The sequence below is a fragment of the Sus scrofa genome, chromosome X (assembly GCF_054392235.1).
Source record: "Sus scrofa isolate SSC_HxYL_T2T_F1_AM1 chromosome X, Sscrofa_HxYL_maternal_Yorkshire_Landrace_v2.0, whole genome shotgun sequence".
NCBI lineage: Eukaryota > Metazoa > Chordata > Mammalia > Artiodactyla > Suidae > Sus > Sus scrofa.
The window spans coordinates 107437985-107464313 of record NC_139401.1 but is presented as its reverse complement, the minus strand read 5'-3'; the positions used below and the strand labels follow the sequence as shown (position 1 = coordinate 107464313).

Here is a 26329-nt window from a genome sequence, read left to right as displayed (position 1 = left end):
TGAGAAAGAAGCTGTTTAAAGGGGAGTCACGTGGACGTGGTATTGGAGGGGTGCTGGGTATCTCTAGACGCACACCCAGGACAAGTGGCTAGAAAGTCTTTTAGGTCTGATGTGAGAAGGAAAGTTTTCATTGTGACTATGGCAAAAGGTTGTTTTGCCAAATGGGAGACTGACTGCCTCCAAAGTTCCTTTCTACTCTTAAGAGTCAGAGGGGAGAAAAAAAGCAAAGAGCAACTGTGATGCGCTCAAAGCCACACAAAGAAGTGCTGAAGGGAGGCTGTCCAGAGAAGGGAGAAGCAAAACAATAGAGCTGAATCCCTGGTGCCTAACATTTTGGCAAGTGAAGAATCTTTTGTTCAGTTTTCAGGTTAAAGAAACATGGGAAGGCATGTACCAAGAGCAAATCTTTAAAACCAAACGCTGAGCACAAGGGGTTCTTGGTGTTCTCTTGAGCTTTGTTAAAGTCTGGTCTGAGGCCCACAAACAGCAAAAAGCTTGTTAGAAACATATGATTTCCAGCTCCACGCCAGGACTAATGAATTAGAATCTCTGTCTTGGGAGTTCCTGTCGTGGCTCAGTGGTTAGTGAACCCGACTAGCATCCATGAGGACACGGATTCGATCCCTGGTCTCGCTCAGTGGGTTAAGGATCCAGCGTTGCTGTGGCTGTGGTGTAGGCTGGTAGCTGCAGCTCTGATTGGACCCCTAGCCTGGGAACCTCCATATTCTGCAGGTGCGGCTCTCAAAAGACAGAAGACCAAAAAAAAAAAAAAAAAAAAAAACCAAACAGAAAAACAACTGTCTTAACAATTCCCCAGGTGGTGTGTACGCACATTACGGTGTGAGAAGCACTGCTCCAGGACCAAAAGTGTACATGTAAAAATGGAGTAAAAGGTGAACTACTGAGACCATTCAGCATAGGACCCCGATTCCAAATGCAATCAATAAAACAGGCAGGTCAACGCCAAGAGAAACACAATAATACTACTTACAGAATTAGGCATGGCTGCACAAGAATACAATGTATCTCGACCCGCTAATCGCTGTATATTTTCCAAAAGCAGTCCAACGAAGGGGAGGTACAATTGTGCTATTTTGGCCTGCTGGTTCTGAAAAATAATTATCAAAAACTTAATAGGTGTATCATATGTATATGTTACAAATAAAGTTGGTTCCATCTATCAGTTTAAGGACCAAAAGCTGGCTAATGTCTGTAATAAATCAGTGAAGCATAAACCTATACTCCTAGTCTCAAAACTAGTTAGCACAGCACTCTGTTGGTATTTGGATTTGCATACAATACAGAGTCAAAGCACACCCTTCGAACATAACTACATAAAGTAAAAAGGCAAAAAAATTTTTAAATAGCAGTTGACCCATAAAGCAGATCCCATTAGCCCTGTTCAACTCCAGGAAGGGGTGAGTTTGATAAGAGCAGGGATCACATCTGTCTTGTTCACTGCTTCGGCCCGGTGTCTGGTCACAGAGGATATGGTCAATATACATTAGCTGAATGAATGAATACATGGAAGAAGTAAAAAAAAAAAATGATATATTAGGTATTCATTCAAGAAATATTTTTTTTGTTTTGATTAAAGCTGCAATGAAAATAATGTGGGAGTTCCCACTGTGGCACAGCAGGATCAGTGGCATCTCTGCATGCCAGGATGCAGGTTTGATCCCTGGCCCGGCACAGTGGGTTAAAGGATCTGGCATTGCCACAGCTGTGGTGTAGGTGGCGACTGTGGCTTGGATCCAATCCCTGGCCCAGCAGCTCCATATGCCATGGTGCGGGCAAAAAAGGAAAAATCAATCAATCAATCAATCAATAAATAAATAAATAAGATAATGTGATCTTGGTCCATAAGACTGGAGAGATTGATGTATTTGTAACATATCAATCTGTATGTAGACCTATCAATATGTATTATGTAAATACATAAGTAAAGCTGGCCACTGGTAGTCTTAATTAATTGGTAAAACTCTTTAACAAATTTATTTATTGCTTTTCTCAGCTACAGACTTTCCTTATCAGAGATGTACATATATCCAAATCAGCAAAAACAGTGGTTGTGATGGCACAATATGAGTTGCCCTCCATATTTCAGGGTTTGGGGAGGTATGTCTGGAGATAAGGCCTCTGGGGCACAATGATCAACCTACAGACTACAGATCAATAGCATCTCCTAATTGGTTTAATTTGCATTTATTCTTGAGGTCGAACAACTTTTCTTATGTGACTTGGCCATTTACACTTCTTCTTTTGTGAATTTCAGGAACCCTTAACGATTTTTTTTTTTCCCCCTAGGGCCGCACCCTCGGCATATGGAGGTTCCCAGGCTGGGGGTCTAATCCGATCTACAGCTGCCCAGCTACCCTGCAGCCCCATGCAGCACCAGATCTGAGCTGCGTCTGCGACCTACACCACAGCTCATGGCAACACGGGATCCTTAACCCACTGAGTGAGGCTAGGGATCGAACCCAAAACCTTATGGTTCCTAGTTGGATTCGTTTCCACTGCGCCACAACGGGAACTCCAGTAGCCTTATTTCGAACATATAATCCTAAGCAATAATAGTCTCTCTCCCTAGGGGATTCTGGATCAGTAGGTCTGGGCTGGGACCCCAGAATCTGCTCCAGATGGTGCTGATGTGCATAAAGGTTTGAGAACCACCGATCTAGTTCAACTTCCTGCCCAGGGCCCTTACCTGTACCCCTTAGTTTTTAGACTTCTCCTTAATCACTCCCTTTCAGATGTTCTCTTAGAAAAGTCCTTTAACTGATTCTAAGTTCTGTCTGCTAAGTGTAGTTCTGCCCTTTGGATCCACAAAGAGTAAGTCTGCTTCCACTTTTACATGGCAACCCTTTAAATGTTTGGAGACGGTTACCATGAATTGTCTTAATTCACTCTTCACAAGGCTAAATAACTGTTACTGCTTTCCTGTAGTCTTCACGCAGCTTTTCAAGAATTTCCACCATCATCATTAACCTTTTTTGGCAGTTGTCTACTTTTTCAGTGTCCCGCTTAAGGTTTGAGAGGCGGGATAGTCTGGTGGTTAAGAGCATGGATTTTGAATTTTAGACACACATAAATTTCAGCTGTCCTGTTACTAGTTACTTGATTGTGATCAAGTCATTTAACCACAGTTTTCTCTTTGGTAAAATGGGGATAATAATGGTGATATTAATTCATGTGAGCTAATATTTGATACAGTGCTGGGCATATATTGAGTCTTCAGTAAATTTTAGCTGCTATTGTTAACATTACAGCTTCTAGGAGTTCCCGTTGTGGCACAGCGGAAATGAATCAGACTAGTATCCACGAGGACGAAGGTTCAATCCCTGGCCTCGCTCAGTGGGTTAAGGATCCGACATTGCTGTGAGCTGTGGTGTAGGTTGCAGACGCGGCTCGGATCCTGTGTTGCTGTGGCTGTGGTGTAGGCCGGCGGCTACAGCTCCGATTTGACCCCTGGCCTGGGAACCTCCATGTGCCACGGTCGTGGCCCTAAAAAGACAAAAAATATACATTATAGCTTCTAAATGGGGGTCCATTGGTTGACCTGAGAGAGGTGATCACTAGGGAAGGAGATACTACACTGCTCTCGGGTGAACAGAAACACAGGAAAACATACAGTCGGTGGAAAATGTATCAAAAGTTTTGTTGGCACAAAAGACAGAAAACTATCTATGAATCTAGTAACAAAAAACAGCTTCGATAAATAAAACAAGGTATATCCATATGATTGGAATACTATGCAGATTTTTAATTTAATTTTATTTTTTTTTTGTCTTTTTAGGGTCGCACCTAAAATTCCTGCAGATTTTTTTTCAATGTGGGAGATCTAATCTTCAGGATACATTGTTAAGTGAAAAAAGAAAAATGCATAATGGCTTCTCTTATATATATGGCATATAGGCTTGTGCACACATAAAACAGAAGTATGTATGAGAAATGATAACAGGACTTGCTTCTGGAGACATAAACTGAGGCATGGTGGTAAGGAATAGGAGAGGGGCATTTTGAATTTTTTTTTTTTTACTGTGTATGTAGATTACGTTTTAAAAAAGGAAAAAAAAATTGCTCACAGTCCAAGTAGAAATTGCAACTCTTAGGCGTCAACATCACTTGCAGTGGGTAAAAGAACTGATACAGATCCCAGAAATAAATGTTAGATGTTGGACGTTCTTGTTCTGAGCAGGAAAGACGTCTCGTGGCAAGTATAACAAGTCAGGAGATCTCCCAAAACATTTTATGAGAAGCACTTAATAGGGACCAACGTCATCCCTATAATTTCATTAGAGGAGAGGCTGAGGAGTGGCAACCTCGTTGGATTGGGGGTGATTTGTAGATCTAGTCTCAAAGCTTTCTTTCCACAGGAAGCATTTTTTTTCTTTTTTTTGCTATTTCTTAGGCCACTCCTGTGGCATATGGAGGTTCCCAGGCTAGGGGTCCAATCGGAGCTGTAGCCACCGGCCTACGCCAGAGCCACAGCAACGCGGGATCCGAGCTGCGTCTGCAACCTACACCACAGCTCACGGCAACGCAACGCCCCGGATCGTTAACCCACTGAGCAAGGGCAGGGACCGAACCCGCAACCTCATGGTTCCTAGTCGGATTCGTTAACCACTGCGCCACGATGGGAACTCCAGAATTTTTTTTCTTGACTGAATTTTTTTTTTTTTTTTTGCTTTTTAGGGCCGTACCTGTGGCATATGGAGGTTCCCATGCTGGGGATCGAATAGGAGCTGCAGCTGCCAGCCTACACCACAGCCACAGCAACACAGAATCCGAGCCGTGTCTGCGACCTACACCACAGCTCACGGCAATACTGGATCCTTAACCCACTAAATGAAGCCGGGGATCAAACCTGCATCCTCATGGATACTAGTCAGGTTTGTTACCACTGAACCATACCGGGAACTCCCCTCTTGACTGTATTTTTATTTGAGGTCACTATGGGAGACCCAGTGGAAATCACAGGGGCTTAAAGCTCCCATATCTGCCCTTACCTTGGCATCATCATTAACGGTGAACATGTTTTAAGTGAATGTTTTTGACAAATGACCTTGTAATCAAGCCATGTGTGAACTCTCTGGGCCAAACAGAGAAAGGAACTGAGGTGTAGCAAACTGGGCCCATGAAGCAAAGTTTCATTGGAGGGAACACTATACTCATTTAATACCTATCGGAAGATTCTGAACAAAGAGGAAAGGGCTTTAGAAATCACTGAAAGGGTAATTCAATTTTTCCTATAGCCTAGAACCTCAAACACTCAAACAGGCATAGTGTTATTTACAGATAAAAATAGTGGGGGGTGGTGGTGCATGTGTGTGTACATATACTGCTCGTGGAATTTTAAAACGTAAATAATGTGCAAATGTGTGATATAAAATCTTGAAAATTCTACCTCTAGGTAAGACACTAGGGAAATCCCATTTCCTTGACTTTCATCTAAAGATGCAGGGAAAGAAAATACAACTTCCTGCTTCAAGGAGGGGAAGTTCATTTTGTCCTTTTCCCATGAATCCTTTGAAATCACAGCTAAAGACATTTTTTTCCACATTACATAAGATCCATTTCCCCACTCCTAGATGTAACCGGAGCCCAGTGGTCACTGGCATGGTTAAAGGTTTGACACAGCTTGGTTGGAATGGACGACTTCTAAGATATTGTTTTCATTTCGATATATCATATAGTTTACTTAGGTTAAGTCAATATCAACAGTCATCAAAAAGAAAATGGCACAGAATTGAGCGAATTCCACTAAACGGGAGTATGTTATTTATAATTACATTGTAAAAAATGCAAACGGATGTAAGTAACAAACAACATCTTGAATCAACGAAGGAGTTTAAATCAACTTTAGGATAGAAGGACGTGAAGAACACTAGCAAAATTTGTAAGTCAAACAAATCTTTGTAATTAGAGAAGTATGATGGGGTGCGGCTGGCATGTATTTTCTGTTTTTTAAGGAATACTGTAGAAAAAGAATAAAATCCATCTCCAAGTCAGCTTTGCAAAGTGATTACAATAATAAATGACCTGATCATTTTTTTATTTACATGTGAATGTAAAAACAAAGGGACAAATGAGTAATTATTAGACAATATGATGTTACCCTGAGTCATCTGATACCAGGTAAGTACGTTAGGTTATTCTCGATCCATAGTTTGCCATCTACATTTTGAAGCCCATAGGGTGTAGTGTTAATAAGATTTGACTGTACACCCTACCCCTGTATATAAGTTAAAGGTGCAGGAAATAGCAACTATAGCTGTGGCCTCACACATAGACAGTGTGTGCTGTGTGCAGGGCTTATAGTCACACCCACATTTTTTTCAGTAAGGAGAGAAACTTCATATTACCTATTTTATATCTGACATACTTAACATGTCTTATTACTAATCACTTCATAATAATAGCATATTTGGTTAGGGAGATATACTTAAGGATATATATGAATGCATGTATTTGAAAAAATGCACATGGCTACAACCGTATATGATTTTTTTAAAAAAAATCTTAATGTAACAAATCATGAAGCAGATGTGTTGTTCTTTGAACACGATTTGAAAAACCAGTGTTTTTCTTCAAGAGTGGACTGAACAGGGAGTTCCCTTCATGGCTAAACGGTTAATGAACCTGACTAGGAGCCATGAGGATGTGGGTTCGATCCCTGGCCTCGCTCAGTGGGTTAAGGATCCGGCGTTGCTGTGAGCCATGGTGTAGGTCGCAGACGCAGCTGGGATCCCCTTTTGCTGTGGCTGTGGCGTAGGCCAGCAGCTGCAGCTCTGATTTGACCACTAGCCTGGGAACTTGCACATGCACGGGTGCGGCCCTAAAAACAACTAACGAACAAACAAAAACAGTGGACTGAACAGTATTTTTAAACCTAATCATTTGACACTGAAACAAAACGTATTTGTAAAAATAACTTCACCAATACTCATGTAGCTCCTTCCTGAAAATTTCATCTTAAAATCTCATTAGAAACGAACTACTGCGTTACTGATGCTAAGCCAGACAGCCTTACCTTGTGCTGGTATCGAGTGTCAAATGCATGTTTTATCAAAAGATTCTTTATGACAGAGATAGCTGTATATCTGATCTCATAATTGTCTTGAAGAGCAATGGCGGTTTCCCTCAGAAGTAGACCAACCAAGAAGTGATGCTTGCAATACTCATCTGATAAACTGTATTCAAGATTTGAATCTGCAGTACAATGAAATTTAAAACCCATTTATAAAAATATTCAAAAATTGCTCTAACATGAACATACTATATTTATTCCTTAGTCATATGTGATCATGCTAGCAAGAGCTCTATTTTTATTAACAAATATGAACGATTTTCCTTATCATATAGAATTAAGCATGCAAAATTTTACAAGCTAGGACCACACATCACTGGGGCTAAATGATAGCCTTAATGAGAATTTCCGTTGGGAAGACAGTCCCTAGAATTCTTTTTCTTCCTAGATGCTTTTCAGATCGTAAAAATCTTAGAATAAAACCTAGAGTGAAAGAATGCAATATTTGGCAATGTTTTAATACATTTCCTTATAGCTGAAGAAATCTAGTTACAACTACAAATTGGAGTAATTCTCTCTAATAATACTTGCTTGACCTATCTGTTTATATTTGTAAAATAGGAAAAGGAAGAGAAACCAGACAACTGAAATCACTGTAACGGTATTGACTGTTTCAGTAAATGTTGTATATTTTGGCCCCAGTACGAGGGGGTACAAGAACAATAAGAAAAACAGCCTCATCTCACTCAAAGTCATCATCACACAAATATATATCTTTTATGTCATAGAATTCCCACTTCAATCTATTTCTGTCGCTTCCTTTTTTAGCTCCTCGTCCATTTTAAATCCCAGTGGCTAATATCCTAGTTGGGACTTGCCTTCTAACTACTCAGAAGGGATTGTGACCAAGTTGAGTAATTCCTCCAATAGATATCTACTATTTTTATTTCCTATCCCCTACCTTTTAATTTTAGGCCATAAAGCTGAAGGATATGTTTCCCATTTCTTTTCTGGCCCCGTTAGCACTTAATGTAATGCTATGTATTCAGTTTGGACTTAATAAATGCTAAATCAGATTTAATCCTAAATCCTTACCCCCTTCTTTCCCTGAATTCCTCAAGCTATGAATAAATACTGGGATATTTGAGCTCTACTTGCTCAGAATCTAATAAGGGAGTGGCTGAATAGGGGTGTTTAGGGTTTTCTTTTTTTTTTTTAACATTTTTTCTCCATTTCCACTGGCGTAATTCAAGCACCATCGTTCAGCAGCTATTCTCCTAGAAACCAAGGCAGCTGATAGTCTCCCTGCCACTGGTCATTCTCTTCTGTGAAGGCCCATCATCTTCTATGCGCAAGGCCAGTACTGACTAACCCAGGGGGCTTTAGCTGGGTAGATTATACAGTGGTTGTAAGGTTGTTTTTACTTCAGTGATTTGAATAAGTCCAATCAGGTAGTTTCATCCACACCTTCAAAACTGTGGCCAAGCAGTCATTAAACAGGGTCAAAGAGAAGGGACGTGAGCCTGGGAGAGATAAACACACACTTAAAGAACCCTCCAGCCCCCATGCTGGCTTGAGCCAAAACTTGTTTTCCGAAGACATTGTTTTAAAGTTGATTGCTCTAGCAGTAAAGGCTCAAGCTGATTTTAAGAGTAAACAAATATTACCCCGCCTCCTAGGTTTTCTGGGTATAGGAACTAAAGCCTCATTTTGGCAAGGGAGGATTTGAAAAGCAAACAAAGCCCCCATCCATCTTAGGCATTCATGAAATAATCGTTTTTAAAAGACAGCAAACTACTTTAGAGTGAACCGAGTTAAACCTACCTACTGAAGTCAAACGGTCCACCGCAAATGAAAAAAAATCTAATTAATATATGAAAAGAAAAGGGACAAATAAAAAACATAGTAACATAAGAATAGTGCTACACAACAAAGCATTCAATAAAACTAGCAATGGAGATAACTGAAGGCATTTCATAAATTTAATACATACATATTTACTATTTTACTCTGCCTTTATACTTCTCCTTTGATGTTCCATTCAGCAGAAATGCATTTATATGGCTTTTTTCTTAACCGTCTCACATAAGAGTCCAAATAGTACTACAGAGAACAATTTTCCTAGCATCTGACATCTGGGCTTAAGCAGTAGTCTATGTACCACACCGAATTTTGCATACTGTGAATACTACCCCGACACTATGAAGCACATGCAGAGTATTGTTAACTAACCTATCGTTCGATAGTAATAATTCTGAGGTTACCTTTAGATTGACTGATTTAACTAGAACACATTAGACTAACTATACTAGCACTAGCCAAAAAGAGGAAAAAAAAAAAAAAAAGGAAAACAGAAATCCAAATGATGGAAAACACAAATACGGACCTTGGACTCGCTGAAGTTTAGGTTTTGCAAATGCCATTGGCAAATTCAGAGGAATGTAATGTTCGTGATTGCAAATTGTTTGCAGAAATTCAAACTTGTATTCAGCCAGAACCTAAATGGAAAGAAATTACACACAAACTCATATTTAGTAGGCATTTACTATCTTCATAATTAAATACAGAGCATTACTTTTCAAAACGGAAGGGTTTAGTATTTTAGACATACCTTGAAATGTGACCTATGCAGTAAAGAGTTAACGCTGCAGGCCCAAGACTGCTCTCCTTAAAAAGGCCCGCTTGCCAGAACACTGTAAATTAACTATACTTTAATAAAAAACATTTTTAAGGAGTTCCCGTTGTGGCGCAGTGGTTAACGAATCCAGCTAGGAACCTTGAGGTTGCAGGTTTGATCCCTGGCCTTGCCCAGTGGGTCAAGGATCTGGCGTTGTCATGAGCTGTGGTGTAGGCTGCAGACACGACTCAGATCCCATGTTGCTGTGGCTGTGGTGTAGGCCAGTGGCTACAGCTCCGATTCGACCCCTAGCCTGGGAACCTCCATATGTTGCGGGTGCTGCCCTGAAAAGACAAAACAAAACAAAACAAAAACACAAAAAATTTTACGAAGAGAGAATAAAGGCAGCACATTCTCAAACACAAATTAAAAAAAAAAAAAAAGCCTGCTTGTAAGGTTGGTCATTGGCTGGCATTTGGGAAATTTGGTTTTTTAAAAATAAGTTTCAGGTATACGACATTACAATGTGACACCTGTATACAATACAAAGGGATCACTCCCACCGGTCTAGTCACCTTTCATCACCATACAGTTGACACCCTTCACCCATTTTGCCCACCCCTTAATTTTACCCTTCCCCTGTGGTAACCACTAATCTGTTCTCTGTATCTGTGAATTCATTTTATTTTGTTTGTTCATTTTTCTTTAGACTCTACATATGAGTGAAATCATATAGAAGTTGTCCTTCTTCATCTGACTTATTTCATTGAGCATAATATCTTCAAGATCCATCCATGTTATAAAATGGCAAGACGTCACTTTTTTTAAATGTCTGAGTAATATTCCATCACACACACACACACACACACACACACACACACACACACACACACACACACACACACACACTTCTTTATCCATTCATCTGTCAACGGACACTTAGGTTGTTTCCTTATCTTGGCTATTGTGAGTAGTGCTGTACTGAACATAGGGGTGCAGATCATTTCAAATTAGTGTTTTCATGTTCTTTGGATAGATACCCAGAAGTGGAATAGTTGGATCACATGGTAGTTCTATTCTTAATTTTTTTTTCTTTTCTTTTTTTTTTTTTGCTTTTTAGGGCTGCACCCAGGGCATACGGAAGTTCCCAAGTTCCCAGGCTAGGTGTGGAATCAGAGCTGCAACTGCCGGCCTACACCATAGCCACAGACAGCAACAGAGGATCTGAACTGCATCTGCGACCTACACCACAGCTATGGCAAAGCCAGATCCTTAACCCACTGAGTGGGGCCAGGGGTCGAACCTGCCTCCTCATGGATGCTTGTCGGGTTCGTTACTGCTGAGCCACAAGGGGACCACCTGCCAATACTATGTTGAATATAAAGTGGCAACAGTGGCCATCCTTGTCTTGTTGCTAATCTTACAGGAAAAGCTTTCAGTTTTTCACTGTTGAAGGTAACATTAACTGTGGGTTTGTTATATGTGCCTTATTATGCTGAGGTACATTCCCTCTATACCCACTATTGAGAGTTTTTATCATAAATGGATGCTAAATTTTGTCAAAGGCTTTTTTGCATCTATTGAGATGATCATATGATTTTTATCTTTCATTTTATTAATGTGATGTATCAGGTTAGTTGATTTGTGGATCTTGAACCATCCTTGCATCCCTCGAATAATCCCACTTGGTCATGGTGCATGATCCTTTCAAGGTATTGTTGGATTTGGTTTGCTAATCTTTTGCTGAGGATTTTTGTATCTATATTCAAGGATACTGGCCTGTGATTTTCTTTTTTCTTTTTTCTTTTTTTTTTTTTTTTTGTGCTGTGGGAAATCAGATCTTGAAACAAACATTCCCAAGATGATAAGGTTATGCCTTCTGTGCCAGCCTGCTCAGACTGTTTGTGCAAACAGTGTGATTTATGGTGAACATCTGCTTTCTTTTCCTTTCCAAGACTCTGAAATTTTGACCAACCTCCAATATGTGACTAGACCCCAACAAAACCCCTAAACTCTGAGTTCCAAATGGGCTTTCTTAACCAGAAATATTACACAAGTGTGGCTCAATTTTCACTCCTGGATAGAGGACGTACTCTCTGTGACCCTTCGTAGGAGAGAGGATGCTCAGGAAGCCTGCACATGGGCTGCCCAGAATTTCACTTGATGACTCTTTCCCTTACTGATCTATCTGAACATCCTTACTATGTGAAATGTCATGAATCTTAGCCATGAGTACGACCATATGTTGAGTCCTGTGTGTCACTGTAGTGAACCGCCAAACATGTGGGTAGTCTTGGAGACCTCCCCCCAAACACTATCCTTTTTTCCCTGCTTTGAGGTACAGCTATACGCAAAGTACCTAAATGAAAACAGCAGTTCTGAAATCCTCCAGAGGAGAATAAATGTCACCCTTGGTCTCACACTCTAATGTCTAACATCTACTATAGTTATGTTCTTCTAACTTACCTTAGGATCTTTAGGGCTGAATCCAGATATGTAGTCATTTATCAAATTGAAAACAAATCCCCTATCCATTAGTGTCAAACAGCGCTATAGAAACCAAATAAAAATGAACAGTTAATTCCATAATTCTAAAAGTCTATCAAGTTTTTAAAATTTGTTCCACATTAAGAAGAGGATTGAGAATAGGAAAACTTTCAGAGATTTAGGTGATGTTAAAGAGATAAAGGGCAAATGACTTGTCATCGGAATTGGGACTGAACCGTATAATTTTCAAAGCAAGATATAAACACACAAATACATACATATATATAACGTATATGTGTATAAACATACACATATATGTGCATATATATATAATCTATTGAGCTACATCACCTCATTTTGGTTAACTCTCCAAGCTCGAAGTGAACTGTAGGGTGGTCAGTTAGCTACTGAGAGGAGAGATTGCCTTTGTAAACATTTCAGGCCAAAAGGGAAGTTTTTACTTAGGGTCCTGTGAAATACTGGCCTATAAAATATTCTTCCTCTATGACAGCCCTACTAGCTGTTCATATTTTCCTGCTGTGGTTCTCCTAGTTAAGGCTTTCATTACCTTGCAACTGCACAACTGCACTTATCCTCCTAACCAGTCTTCCCACCACTAATCTTTCCATCCAATCGATTCCAGATTAATCTCTAAGTCCTATAGCCCTAATCACTTTTCTTCCAAAAAGCTTTCAATAGTTTCCTATTGCCTCTAGCATAATTTCAAACTCTTTAGCTTGGCATTCAAGGACACTCACAAGCTTGTCCCAATCTACTTTTCCAGTTTTTTGGGTTTTTTTTGTTTGTTTGTTTGTTTTGTTTTTTAGGGCCGCACCCATGGCATATGGAGGTTCCCAGGCCAGGGGTCAAATTGGAGCTATAGCTGCTGGCCTACACCACAGCTACAGCAATGCTGGATCTGAGCTGTGTCTGCAACCTACACCACAGTTCACGGCAATGCCGGATCCTTAACACACTGAGCGAGGCCAGGGATTGAACCCGCGTCCTCATGGATGCTAGTCAGATTCACTTCCGCTGAGCCACAATGGGAACTCCTACTTTTCCAGCTTTATTTCCTAATACAGCTCACATACTCATTATCCTCTCAAGATGCACTATGTATTCCCACCTTTGGGTCTGTGCTCACCAGGCCTAGCCAGCAACTGTATCACCACTTCCGCCTAACTTGTTCATTCTTCCATGTTCTGATGAGATCCCATCTTCCAACTACTTTGGTTCACAGGACCCTTTAAATACTTTATACTAGCTTGCATTTTACTTATTATTTTCCTGTGCTTTCACCTAGAGAGCACAATATTTTTCCTTATGTTCTCCATGATGCCTAGGCGATCCCTAGACCATTCCTATGAAATACAAGGAACTCAACATTTGATTAACCAGCTGTCTGCATATCATCTTTCACGTCTCCTGTCAACTTCCACTGCCTCATCACCTCTCACCTGGATTAATGAGGTGGGCTTATATTTATCCATTCATCCAAAAACATTCTGAGGATCTGTTGTGTTTTAAACAATGTATTACATTCTAGAGAAATGCAAAGGTGGGTAAGACATGCTCTTCCCTCTTGTCCAGTGGTAAAGACAAATAAACAATTAAAATAAAGCACAACAAGAAGTTATAGAAGTATGTGAAGGACGAGTAAATAACAGACGGGGTGATCAGCACTGCCTGGGAAGATGAGGAAAGAGCTAAGCCTAAACAATGAATGGACTCTGCCAGGCAGACAAGGGGGGAGGGATTGATCTAATTGGTTACCTTAACTCTGGCCTTTTCCTTACTTCTTTCATTATACCAGCAATACAGTTATCCTCAAAAATCTTTGGTGTTCCTCCATTGCATGTGGATCAAAATCTAAAATTGTTACCCTGACATTCAAGGCCTTCCATCATCTGGCACCACATGGCCTTTCCAGCTCTATCTCCTTACACCCTAAACTCTGCTCAATGACTTTCTCGCTCATTCCTGAACAATTCTTGAATGTACCTATCTCATCTATGCTTGTGAATCCTCCACCTGCAACACTCCCTGGTCATGATCCCTCCCTTTCTCATTTTCCTGTTGTATTTTGTTGTTTGTACTTTCAGTAAAACAGTCATCACCCTTTATCTTGTATAAGTATTTGAATATAATCACAGAGACAGCCTCTCACATCTTTGAATCCTCACAGAGAAGGCAGACAAATGTTTGTTGATCTGAATTAGGTAAATACCACTATTAAATCAACTATGTTCTATTGCCTTTACATAGCAAACTTCAAGTTTCAGCTCCATGGAAGAAACTGAGATTTTGTATTTCAAACAGTCTCATCTTTACTTTAAAAAGACAAGTGGATATTTGATTTTTTTTTTTTTTTTTTTTTGGCCGTACCCATGGCGTGTGGAAGTTTTGGGGCCAGGATGGAATCTGTGCCACAGCAGTGACCTGAGCCACAGCAGTGACAATCCCAGATGTTCGGTTTTTAATACACGAAAGGGCTTATATAATAGTGTCAAAACTTTATTTCCATTCTGGTGAAGAGAGATCTTATATCAGAAAATAATGCTCTGAAGACCTGAAACCTAGCTGTGAATTTTAAATAAGAAAACAAGGGTATGTTAGACATTAAAACTGCTTGGATGGATTATTTGCCTGTGAGGCTCTTAAAAGAAGGTTGAGATATGCTAAAGGGCTGAGAGAAGACAGGGAGTGGAAAGAAGCAAGTAAAAACTAAGTGCATTACAAATCCATGCTCCATCACTGCAACAAATCAAATATTTTTATTACCCACTTTCTAGAGCAATCGCATTCCAGCATTGCCCTTTACATACTGATAATAACAATGAGAAATGTGCTATCTTTCATAAACACAGGCGTTTCTAGTATCTCTCAAACAAAATAATCTCACTGGCCCAAATTACCAATTTTTATTTACACGTATTAGCAACAAGCAGATGGCGATCATATCAGCAACTGTGCTTTTGGTTCAAGAGTTACAAACTCAAAGGCCAACAGGGGTCAGAGAAGTGATTGAAATGTATGAAGAGGATCAGAGGTATATTAAGGAGTGGTGGGGATTGTGGCAACCTAGAAAGGACAGGCCCTGTCTAAAGGCATTCGAATTAATATATTTGAAAAATAGCATGTAAAACAAGCAAGACAGGCATGCCTTCCTGATAAGCCGCCTGTGGAGGGCCTCTGAGTTAATTAATTAGCTGTTGGAGGTGGAGGGATCAAACTTGACTGTTTAACTCGGCGGCGGCCTAGCTGAGTCTCTAGAAAGTGGGTAATTTTTTTTCCTTCGGCTTTAAAGACCATAATGGCGAAGAATAATTCCTTACCATGTTCTGGTTGCCTTTAACTCACCTTCAGGAAGCTAGCCAAACTATAATTGACATTTCTGGACTCATCAGGAATCTCTGCATAGCGAATGGTCACGTGGGGAATGATTGCAAGGAGCAATGAATGTAAGACATGATGATATGCCTCAGGAAATCTCTGGCCTCTGGGAAGCTTAAAGTAAATAGGCATTAAAAAAAAGAGTTGCAAAAGGTCTAAATCAATCACTGGTTTTATTTTCAAATACATTCTGTATATAAATGTGTGGGGATTTTTTTTGGGGGGGTTGTCTTTTCTAGGGCCATATCCACGGCCTGTGGAGGTTCCCAAGCTAGGGGTCAAATTGGAGCTACAGCTGCCAGCCTACGCCAGAGCCACAGCAACGGGGAATCCTACACCACAGCTCACGGCAACGCTGAATCCTCAACCCACTGAGCGAGGTCAGGGATCGAACCCACAACCCCATGGTTCCTAGTCGGATTCATTAACCACTGAACCACGACAGGAACTCTAAAAATGTGTTTTTAACTAGAGTATATTTCTTCTCCCAACTTCAAAACGACATCATTAAATTGGGATTGGATGGGCAATGGCCTCCTACTGCACAGCACAGGAAACTGTGTGTGATTGGGTCACTTTTCTGTACAACAGAAACGGAAGAAACAATGTAAATCAACTGTAATTTAAATTTTTAAAAAATCACTCATTCAGTGTATACTTTAGGTCACTGTAGGAACTGTCTGGACCTCTAATAAGATAACTGAACTGAAATCATGAAAAAGAGGGGGTCATTCTGACCCAACTTTGGGATCAAGTTCCTGAGATATAGGCCCATCTGGTTTTCACTGCATCTTTTTTTCCTGCCACACAAATTATACAAGTATCCAAGCATCTCATTTTCAGTAAACCCGTTCTGTGAAAATTCTGATAAAAATGATAAATAAGAGGTGAATATATTTTACTTCACAAGTCTTAGCTTTCAATTCCTATCACTGAGAACCTTTCTTTGTCCTTTTGCAAGAGTTTAAAAATACAACACAATGGATACAGCACATTCCAGGAACACATCTATTGCATAAAGGGTTTGTAACTTTGTACATATCTTCGACCTGTCTAAGAGAATGGTCTTTCTGACTTGGTACCCTTTCTTCTTCCCAATGAATGTTTTCAATATAAGGTGTTTTAAAACCACAAGGCAAAGGGAAAGCTTCAAAGATAATGCATGGAACGTGACAAGTACCTCCCAGGAAAGAATCTATGTGGAAGAGTCTCTGAAGATTAGACTTTGAAAACATGAACTGTCGGACCTCGGATTTGTGCAACACATGCACTGTTTGTTTGGGGTTTTTTGAAGCAAAATTGAAAGAGCTAAGCGCTAAGAGCCCTTAAAATTTAAAATGGGATTTGCACATGCGAATGGCTACCTGTGAATAAGATTAGCCTTCTCTGTCTAGGTTAAGTATTATTCTTGAGCCTACTTACCTTAATTTTATTCTCTTCCAACAAGTATGTGGCCATAGACTTTGCAATAATTTCAAAGAAAAACCATGAGTACTAAAATGAACAAATAAATAGCAATCAATCTTTAATAGTTACCCAAATCCTTGAAGCTTAGCAAAGTTTAAGCAATCGGTATGGATTTCATCTCTGAACTTTAATAACATTTTAAAATGGTCGAAACTGACTAGCCAAGTCCCAGGGAATACCTGCAAACTGTGTTGGCCACGAGGTAATATTGGACCTCAAGGGCCGGCTGGCAACACACAAAGGGCGTTTAGTGGGAACATTCCTCAGTGGGGAGGGGTATTTTATCACTGGCATTGCTTTGATTTGCCTACATGTAGTGATAAGAGCGAATCGACTTTTATTTTATTATTGCTTTTAAATGCTCTACACACAAAGACGTATATCATTGCCTGCACCCAGCGGGGGCCCCAATCGCGCCCGTGGCACAACACTGGGGCCCGCCCAAGTAGCAGAGGTGTCTGTGGAAGGGCAGTTGGAAGGGTACAGAGAAGCTGCAAGCAGATACAACCTAAGATACCTGAAATGGCAATTCTACCGTTAATAGCATAAACAGTAAAAAATAATGACAGTAATCAGGGCCATTATTTGAGGGCCTACTATATACCAGGAACGACATGGTAAAAGGCTTTGCTTTTATTTTAGAAGCGAGGAATCGGAGGCTCAGAACTGCTTAATAACCTATCCTAGGTCACAGAACTACTATGGGGTAGGTACAGGATTCTAATCCAGGTCTCTGCTCCCCAATTTTTTTTTCTTCTTGAGGTCGCAGCTGCAGCATGTGGAAGTTCCCAGGCTAGGGGTCCAATTGGAGCTGTAGACGCCGGCCTACACCAGAGCCACAGCCACACGGGATCCGAGCCGCGGCTGCGACCTACACCACAGCTCACGCAGCGCCGGATCCTTAACCCACTGAGCGAGGCCAGGGATGGAGCCCGCAACCTCATGGTTCCTAGTCAGGTTCTTAACCACTGAACCACAACGGGAACTCCCCAAATTCTTTCTATTACACATTCAACTGCAGGCAGGGGGTAGGCGGGGAGGGTGAAGGGAAAGAAGGAGGTCCTGTGGAGAACTTAGGGGAAGGCTAAGGGGCGGGGTCACCTGAGAAAATGATGGAAGACCAGATGTGAATTGGGAGGGTCCCCACGCAAACATGTCCCTGGCTGCTTTGGGGGCCTGCTGTGTCCTGTGTGCTTACCTTTAGGAGTTTGTTTATTGATAAAAAGTCTGCAGACTGTTTCAATATCGCGATCATCGTAGTAGCCAGCGTTTCATGTATCAGCTGGGCCTGAGGAACACTGGGTTTTTCAGGTCGGAAGCTATACTGCAATCAGAGAAAACGGACCGTAAGGCCAAATTCTCCCAGAAGACGACTTGCTCAGAAAGAAAGCTTATGCCACAAACCTTTATGAAAGATCTCAAATAATTATCCAAGCCTTCTTCATGGCACTTTGAGACGATATGTAAGAGAACCCTGAAACAAAATCCACAAAAGTCAGCCTGTCAGGCTACCATTAACCACCGCAGTTTGCCTGTTAAATAAGACTATCCTATGTAACCCTAAAAATATCTGACACTGTCAATAACGAAAGGCGAGAGGATTGCCTTAAAAAGTAACGGGGATCTGGGCCTGACAAAGATTTCGGCATCTAACATGCTCGGGGCCTTGTAAAATATATTTCCTGGTTCCAAAGACAGATATTTTATTTTGGCAGCCCAGATATTTTATCTCCTTTCTAAATCCCATTGCGAGTATGGTCACAGCTACTAGGTAGTAAAACAAACAAACAAACAAGCAAACAAAAAAACCTTCAGTAAGGTAAATATTGCAATCCCCTCGAGGGAGAATAAAAGGAGAAGAATAGAAAAATAAAATGTTAAGCATGTCAACAGATGGGGGATACAGGGAAGGGAGAGACAGAGCAGGTGTGATGATAAAAATCGGAAGTACATCTAAAATTCAGAGCAAGTTTTAAAGTTATGAGACCAGCAGTGGTTCTTCCACTTTGGCAGCATCCGGACCACCTGCAGGGCAGAGTACTTGACCCTCTCCCAGAGTTTCTCATTTGTGAGGTCTAGGGTGACATTCCATGCCTGGCATTTTTTTTTTTTTTGATCTTTTTGCCTTTTCTAGGGCCACTTCTGCGGCATATGGAGGTTCCCAGGCTAGAGGATGAATCGGAGCTGTAGCCACAGGCCTACAGCAGAGCCACAGCAACACAGAATCCGAGCCACATCTTCGACCTACACCACAGCTCACCGCAACGCCGGATCCCTAACCCACTGAGCAAAGGCAGTGATCGAACCCGCAACCTCATGCTTCCTAGTTGGATTCGTTAACCACTGCGCCATGACGGGAACTCCTCATGACTGGCATTTTTAATAAGCCCTCAGGTGCCACTGATGCTGCTGATCTGGGAGCCACATTTCAAGAACCACTGGACTAGAACAATGCTTTTAAAATTTTCAACCAGACTATGCCCAACAGCGGAGAAGAACAAATAAAATGCAACTGTGTGGAGCTCAAGCCCTGCAGGGAAAGGGATTTTTTGGGGGAGGGGGGAGGTTTTGACAAGAGCAGAAGCAGCAAAGCCAGAAACACCCAGCACTAGGCTCACCATTTTTAAAAAAAAGGTCCTGTTTTAAATTTGAAATATAGGTGCATTTTGCATTCTACGCTACAATACACCCTTGCTTGTTTACATGTACAAAGAACACTCCATTATTCTTTTGAGTAAAAACTGACGGCCTAGGGCCACTCTGTCCAATAGGAGAACCACTGGTAACAAGTGACTATGTACATTAATTCAAATTAACTACCATTAAAAATTCAGTTCCTCAGTTACACTAGCCACACTTGAAGGGCTCAGGAGCTAAATGGGCCTAATGGCTACCATATTGGACAGCACAAGTACAGAACATTTCCGTGATTGGAGAAAGTTCGATTGGACAACACTTGCCAAGGGCAATGGTTCTCAGACCCCATTGCATTATGACATCATTAGGGAAACTTAAAAAAAATACCGATGCGGAGTTCTAACCTCAGAGATTCTGGTTTAATTGATATGAACTAGGGTCTGGGAACAGACATTTTTTAAAGCTTCCCAGATGATTCTACCATGTAACAGTTTTAGAACCCCCCCTGGTTGAGGAAAACAGTAAGTTTATCCTATGATTTCTGGTACCTTCTATCCCTGGGGATATAGGTCCCTCGGTCTGAGAAGCCTGAAACTAGAGAAGGTTGCTATTCGATTTCTCCCTTGGAAGAAAATTTATATTTAAACCAAAGAAATGCAAAAGGAAACAAAAGTCGCATCTCTGTATTGTAACCCGGAAACTCACATGGTGCAGTTGATGGGAACGTCATCTTCGCGGGTCATATTTGTGAGAACTCGGAAGAGTTGCATAAGAATTACAGGTAGAAACTGGATCATGACTTGGATCTCCATGGCATGCAGGCACTAAAAGAAGTCATTATTAGTTACGAAAACCAACAGAATCTGACATAACTTGCAAAGGTGAAACAACAAAAAATTAAGTCATGGGAAACACATTCACGAGAATACAAGCTCACTTCAAGGCAAGTTTCAGGGGGTAGGGGCCTTGATCAATTGCTTTTATCCATATTTGACACTCTGATTGTCTTAGTTGGTTTATTATTAAATGCTCTACGGAAGATTAAAAAGCATAACTGGGATAAACAGGTTTGGGAATAAAGACCATTGACTCCTGGTAAACCAACACTCAACTGGGGTGGGGAGCAGGTGCGTTTGGAGGTCCCGGAGACTGGCCTACCAGCCACTGGTATTTGCGTGTTTTACAGGAGAAAGTGGGCCATTGCTTTCTGGGGAGAACTTATGTGGGATTCAATAAAGTGTGTTTCTATATATAAGTGCCTTAATGCTGACACCACAAAGTGGGGCAGCTCTGCCTTCTAACAGCCGCATAATACATTTCTTCACAGTGCTAACTAACCCTCTATCTCTAGCGATGGGCATGTTACCAGCAGAAAGAAGACATGGGTTCATATATACATAGAAATGACACGAGCAGCCACGTTTGGAAAATGTCCTTTCTTCTCCCTTCCCTTCTCTCTGTGTTCATGCCTTCATGTTCCTTCATTCACTCCCTCATTTAGTCAACTGGCCACCAAAAAAAAAATCTCACTGAACAGCTTGTACACCAGTTCAACATTCACCGTCATGGGAAATACAGAGATGGATAAGACAAGTCTCTCTACTAAGGAACTCCCTTCCTCTCAGATCCTCTTTCCACCCTTATTCTCACCATCCCTTTTCAGGCCTCTCTCAACTGTATCTGAGTCATCTCAACAGGGACCTCTAAGATTTCCATGCAACTTCTCTTCCATCAGATGCATAAGGCAAGATGCTGAGTTCAAGGAACCTATGGTCTACCCTTCGGGTCCTTCCTCACTCTTGCCTTCTCTCTTCCATCTCACAGCCATCACCCTTCTTCAGGACTCGAACCCATAAGCCAAAGGGTCTAATAATTTTCTAGTAGGCTTCTCTACCGTTTCTTCTCGGTCCCAATAAGTCCAACACTCATTTCCAAAAAGTAACTCTCCTCAAATATTGGTTCCATCAGGCCACCTTCAGCTACCATCAAGATTTTTTGGGGAGTTCCCACTGTGGCTCAGTGGAAATGAATTTGACTAGCATCCATGAGGATGGAGGTTCAATCCCTGGCCTTGCTCAGTGAGTTAAGGATCTGGTGTTGCCATGAGCTGTGGTGTAGGTCTCAGACACGGCTTGGATCCCACGATGCTGTGTCTGTGGTGTAGGCCAGGAGCTACAGCTCTGATTCGATCCCTAGCCTGGGAACCTCTATATGCCGTGGGTGCGGCCCTAAAAAGACCAAAAAAGTTTTTTTGATGTTTCTGCATTACCTAGGGCAATGGTTTTCAACCAGAGACCACTCTGCCCCCACCCACAGGACATCTGGCAATGTCTGGAAACATTCTGAGTTGTCAGATTGGGGGTGAAGGGTGCTACCGACATGGAACAGATAGGACAGGGTGCTGCTAAACATCCTACAATGCACAGGACAGCCCTTTACAACAAAGAACTCTCCTGTCCCAAATGTCAATGGTGCCAAGTTTGAAAAACTCTGACCCAGGGTATTAAGTCTAAGTTACTTAAGACCCAACTACATTTTTAGCCTTAACACTCAGCATTCCTCACAGGGTCAAACTGGTGTCTTGACCGTTCCTTGAATATATCATATGTAAGCTTACCTTTGTGCCTTCGTTCACATTTTATTTGTTTTTATTTTTTTTTGCCGCCCCCACAGCATATGGAGGTTCCCAGGCCAGGGGTCCAATCGGAGCTACAGCTGCCAACCTACACCACAGCCACAGCAACGCAGGATCCAAGCCACATCTGTGACCTACACCACAGCTCACAGCAATGATGGATCCTTAAGCCAGTGAGCGAGGCCAGGGATGGCACCTGCATCCTCATGGATGCTAGTCAGATTCGTTTCTGCTGAGCCACAATGGGAACTTCTGTTCACATTTTTTGGCCACATCCTAGCCACCCTTCCAAGTCAAGTTCAAACCCTCGTTTCAGCAAAAGCCATTCATTCACTCCATTCAACAAAGGCATACTGAATGAACTTCCAATTGCCAAGCACTCCAGAAAACCATGATTCCCACCCATCAAACGGGTCACAGACTATGGGAGGAAAACGCGTGGAAATAAATGACCGCCATACATACAGTAACCAAAACTAGTATATACACAACGCACAGAGGAAGCAGCAGCTGAGTCTGCAAAGGAGGAGGGAACATTCCAGGTGGCTTCAGAGAGGAGGAAGGTTAAAGGGTATTAGGATCACATCAGGTAGGAAAGAGAGAGATGGGCATTCCAGGCGGAGCTGATCTCCCTGCTCCAGTACTGTCCCTCTGTCATTTATTCTCCACAGGGTTTGTTTTTGTTTTTGTCTTTTTGCCTTTTCTAGGTCCGCTCCCGGGGCATATGGAGGTTCCCAGGCTAGGGGTCCAATTGGAGCTGTAGCCACCGGCCTACACCAGAGCCACAGCAACACAGGATCCGAGCCACGTCTGTGACCTACACCACAGCTCACGGCAATGCCGGATCCTTAGCCCACTGAGCAAGGCCAGGGATCGAACTCGCAACCTCATGGTTCCTAGTCGGATTCGTTAACCCCTGCACCACGACGGGAACTCGCCGCCACAGGGTTCTTTTTGAAAGGCACATTCGATAATGTCCCTTCCTTCCGTTACAAACGAAACCAACCATCACGAGCCAAAAGCCGTCAGGAGCTCCCCATCCTACAGGTACCCTACCCCCGCCCTGACACCTCTGAGGCTGTCCTCCCCCTTCGCTGCTCCCTGTGCTCCAGTGACGCTGTCCTTGTTTTTTTTCTGTCCTTCGCAAGTGCCACTGCAAGGTGTTTACACCTGCTGCAATACCCCGTCATCCTTTTAACACGGCTTCACCACCTATGCTGTCTTCCTCTTGCCAGTTTCTTTCAGCTCGAAGTGTCGTTCCCTCCTCAGACAGGGTCTCCCTGACAACTCCACCTCCACTGCACTCTCGCTCATGTTCGATCGCATTAACCTGTGCTGTTTTCTTTTTTTTTTACTTTTTTTTTCTTTTTATGGCCATACCTACGGCACACGGAAGTTCCCAGGATCGAACCCGCACCCTCACAGAGGTTCTTTACCTGCTGAGCCACAACGGGAACTCCCCTGTTCTGTTTTCTTCACAGCACTCACTCCTCACTAATGGGACTGACTTATTTATAATCTCTCTATCCCAACTAGAGCAGGTCTGCTGTCTGAAGTTGTCCCCTACTATATTCCCAGCATCCAGTACAATATCTGGCCCATAGTAGGTGCTCAATAAATATTTTCGGGGGGGGGGGGGATGACTGAATAAATGAATAAAACAAGGAACCAAAGGATAAGATAAGGAAGGGAACCCTCTAGTCTCAGTGGTTCCTCAGTTTCATGACCTCAGCATTTTACCCTGTATCACACATTTAATATTTAATTACGTATTGCCTAAAACTACCATGTGTACTGCTTGACTTATATGGTAATTTGACCTTTGTGGTCTTGTCTCTCTGACTGGCTGGAGGATTCCTCTGGGCAATGAGCCTAAGTGACTCTTCTTTGCAAGCCCCACAGCATCTAGGAAAATACTGAACACGTAATAAGAGCTCAGCATATGGATGTTAAATGAACTGATGAAACAACGTCATTTACAGGGACCCCAGATAGCAAGGGAGAAAGAGCACGGGGCTAGGAGTCAAGAGACACAGCAAAGATGCCGGTTCGGCTCAGCTCTGTTACTAACCAGCTGAATGACCACAGGCAAACCATTCTCCTTGGGCCTCAGTTTCATCATCTGTAAAAAAAATCGCTAAAGATCCCTTTCAGCACTAACTTTCCCTGCAGGAGTGCGGCTCTCACGTGGCACTTCATTCACTGCCACTAGGGGGCGAGCACAGGTCATACAAATATCAGAAATTCCACGCCCTGAAAAACACAAATTTGAGTACTTTCTTTTCCCCCTTCATTCTAAGAAATCCAGTCTAGGAAAAGAGCGTTCTGTTTAATTCTGTTAAAACTTTTACCGAGCTTCCCCACTGGAAGAGAAAGCCAATGGGCTGAACATTCATACATAGAGCGGGCGTTTGATGATTATTATATTTCCTAATGATACTTAAGAATAACAGCCACCATTCATCAGCTACCTCCCTGACTCTTCCCTTCCAACAGGATTATTTTCTGTGTGGGAGGTGGAATGATACTTTAAAAACCAAAGTCACAGCATGCCACGCCTCTGTTCAAGGCTTCCCTTCTCAGGTGGGGTAAAATTCCAACGTCTCACCGTGGCTTACGAGGCCTTAGCTGACCAGCCCCCCAGCTACCTTTCCAGTGTGATGTCCCCCTCCTTCCGGGTACCAGCCTCTCTGGAACTCCTGCTGTTCCTTGATCACAACAAGCAAGCCCCTCGGGGCCTTGGCACTTGGTTTCCAGCTCTTCCCCCCAAGTGCACAAAGCTGGCACCCTCCTTTCCTTTAAGTCTCTGTCAAATGTCACTTTATGGGAGAGCTCTTTTTTGACGCTTTACCTAAAAGCGGGACCCCGGATCGCCCCTTATTCTCCTTTACGATGCTTTGGTTTTCTTTACGGCACTTATTACCACCTGACACAACACATAGTCAGCCCTCCGCAGCTGCAGGTTCTGCATTTGTGGATACAGAGGGCTGAGTGCAAGGGACTCGAGCATCTTCGGATTTTGATATCGAATGGAGGGTCCTAGAACCGATCCCAATGGACAGAGGGACTGCTGTATACATAGATATTTATTCATTTAGGGGTTTATTGTCCATCTGTCTCCACGACAAAGTAAATAAGCTCCTTGAAAACAGGGATATTGTTTGCTTTCTTCACTTCTGCTTCCAATGTTTAGAACCACGCCTGGCCCTTAGGAAGCACTCAAGAAACAAGTGTGGAGTGAATGAATATTATACAACAGATGCCCTATCTCACTGAGGTCTCACAACCACACTACAAGTTGGTGTTATTGCTTATCCCTATGTGGCAGATGAAGAAACACAGGCTTGGGATAAGTGTGGTAACTTGGTCAAGGTCAATCACAGAGCTAATATGGGACAGATCTGGGACACAAACTCAGGTTGTGATTCCAGAACCCCTATAGGTAGGTATGCTCTCTTGTCATACTACCTCTCCTAAAGAAATGACCATTTTTTGTTTCCTGAGAAGATCATTAGCAGTACCACATGTCCAAAGGGAAATCCTGCAGAGGCTTCATTTAAAATCAAAAGTCCTGGAGTTCCTGTTGTGGCACAGCGGAAACGAATCTGACTGGGAACCATGAGGTTGCGGGTTCGATCCCTGGCCTCACTCAGTGGGTTAAGGATCCAGCATTGCCATGAACTGTGGGGTAGGGTAGGTCAAAGACTCAGCTCAGGTCCTGCATTGCTGTAGGCCAGCAGCTGTAGCTCCAATTCAACTGCTAGCCTGGGGACTGCCATATGCCTTTTTTGCATAAAAAGGCCAAAAAAAAAAATCAAAATTCCTCAGACTTGCCACAGCTGACTCTACTGATGGAGCAGCCAAAAGAAAAGTCACTGTCAGCTAGGACGTGTGTCCAGGGCTGCCATGCCAGGGAATAAACAGAGTCTTGGATTCTCAACACATCTGGTAAAACATGGCTCTCTCTTAGGCAACATGCAGAAGCTAGGTTCTCTCTTTCAAGCTGACCCTTTTGATAATCTTCCTCCTACAGACACAGGAAATCCTTTCCCATTTTATT

At 42.2% G+C, this 26329-nt stretch overlaps 1 protein-coding gene across 7 annotated transcripts in view; it reads right to left on the bottom strand.

The window, feature by feature from the left end:
• Positions 1 to 26329, bottom strand: part of DOCK11 (dedicator of cytokinesis 11) — a 198720-nt gene that overhangs the window by 66978 nt on the left and 105413 nt on the right. For 4 of the 7 annotated variants that reach the window (XM_085008234.1, XM_085008235.1, XM_085008239.1 and 1 more), the window contains exons 24-33: positions 20340 to 20458; positions 18402 to 18471; positions 18196 to 18321; positions 16953 to 17024; positions 15498 to 15644; positions 12114 to 12197; positions 9417 to 9528; positions 8855 to 8893; positions 7034 to 7212; positions 992 to 1108 (exon numbers count right to left, since the gene is read on the bottom strand). In XM_085008234.1, the coding sequence (XP_084864360.1) occupies positions 992 to 1108; positions 7034 to 7212; positions 8855 to 8893; positions 9417 to 9528; positions 12114 to 12197; positions 15498 to 15644; positions 16953 to 17024; positions 18196 to 18321; positions 18402 to 18471; positions 20340 to 20458 (1065 nt within the window). The remainder of the gene's footprint in view (positions 1 to 991; positions 1109 to 7033; positions 7213 to 8854; positions 8894 to 9416; positions 9529 to 12113; positions 12198 to 15497; positions 15645 to 16952; positions 17025 to 18195; positions 18322 to 18401; positions 18472 to 20339; positions 20459 to 26329) is intronic. The other 3 variants (XM_085008236.1, XM_021080484.2, XM_085008238.1) reach the window with 1 other exon arrangement.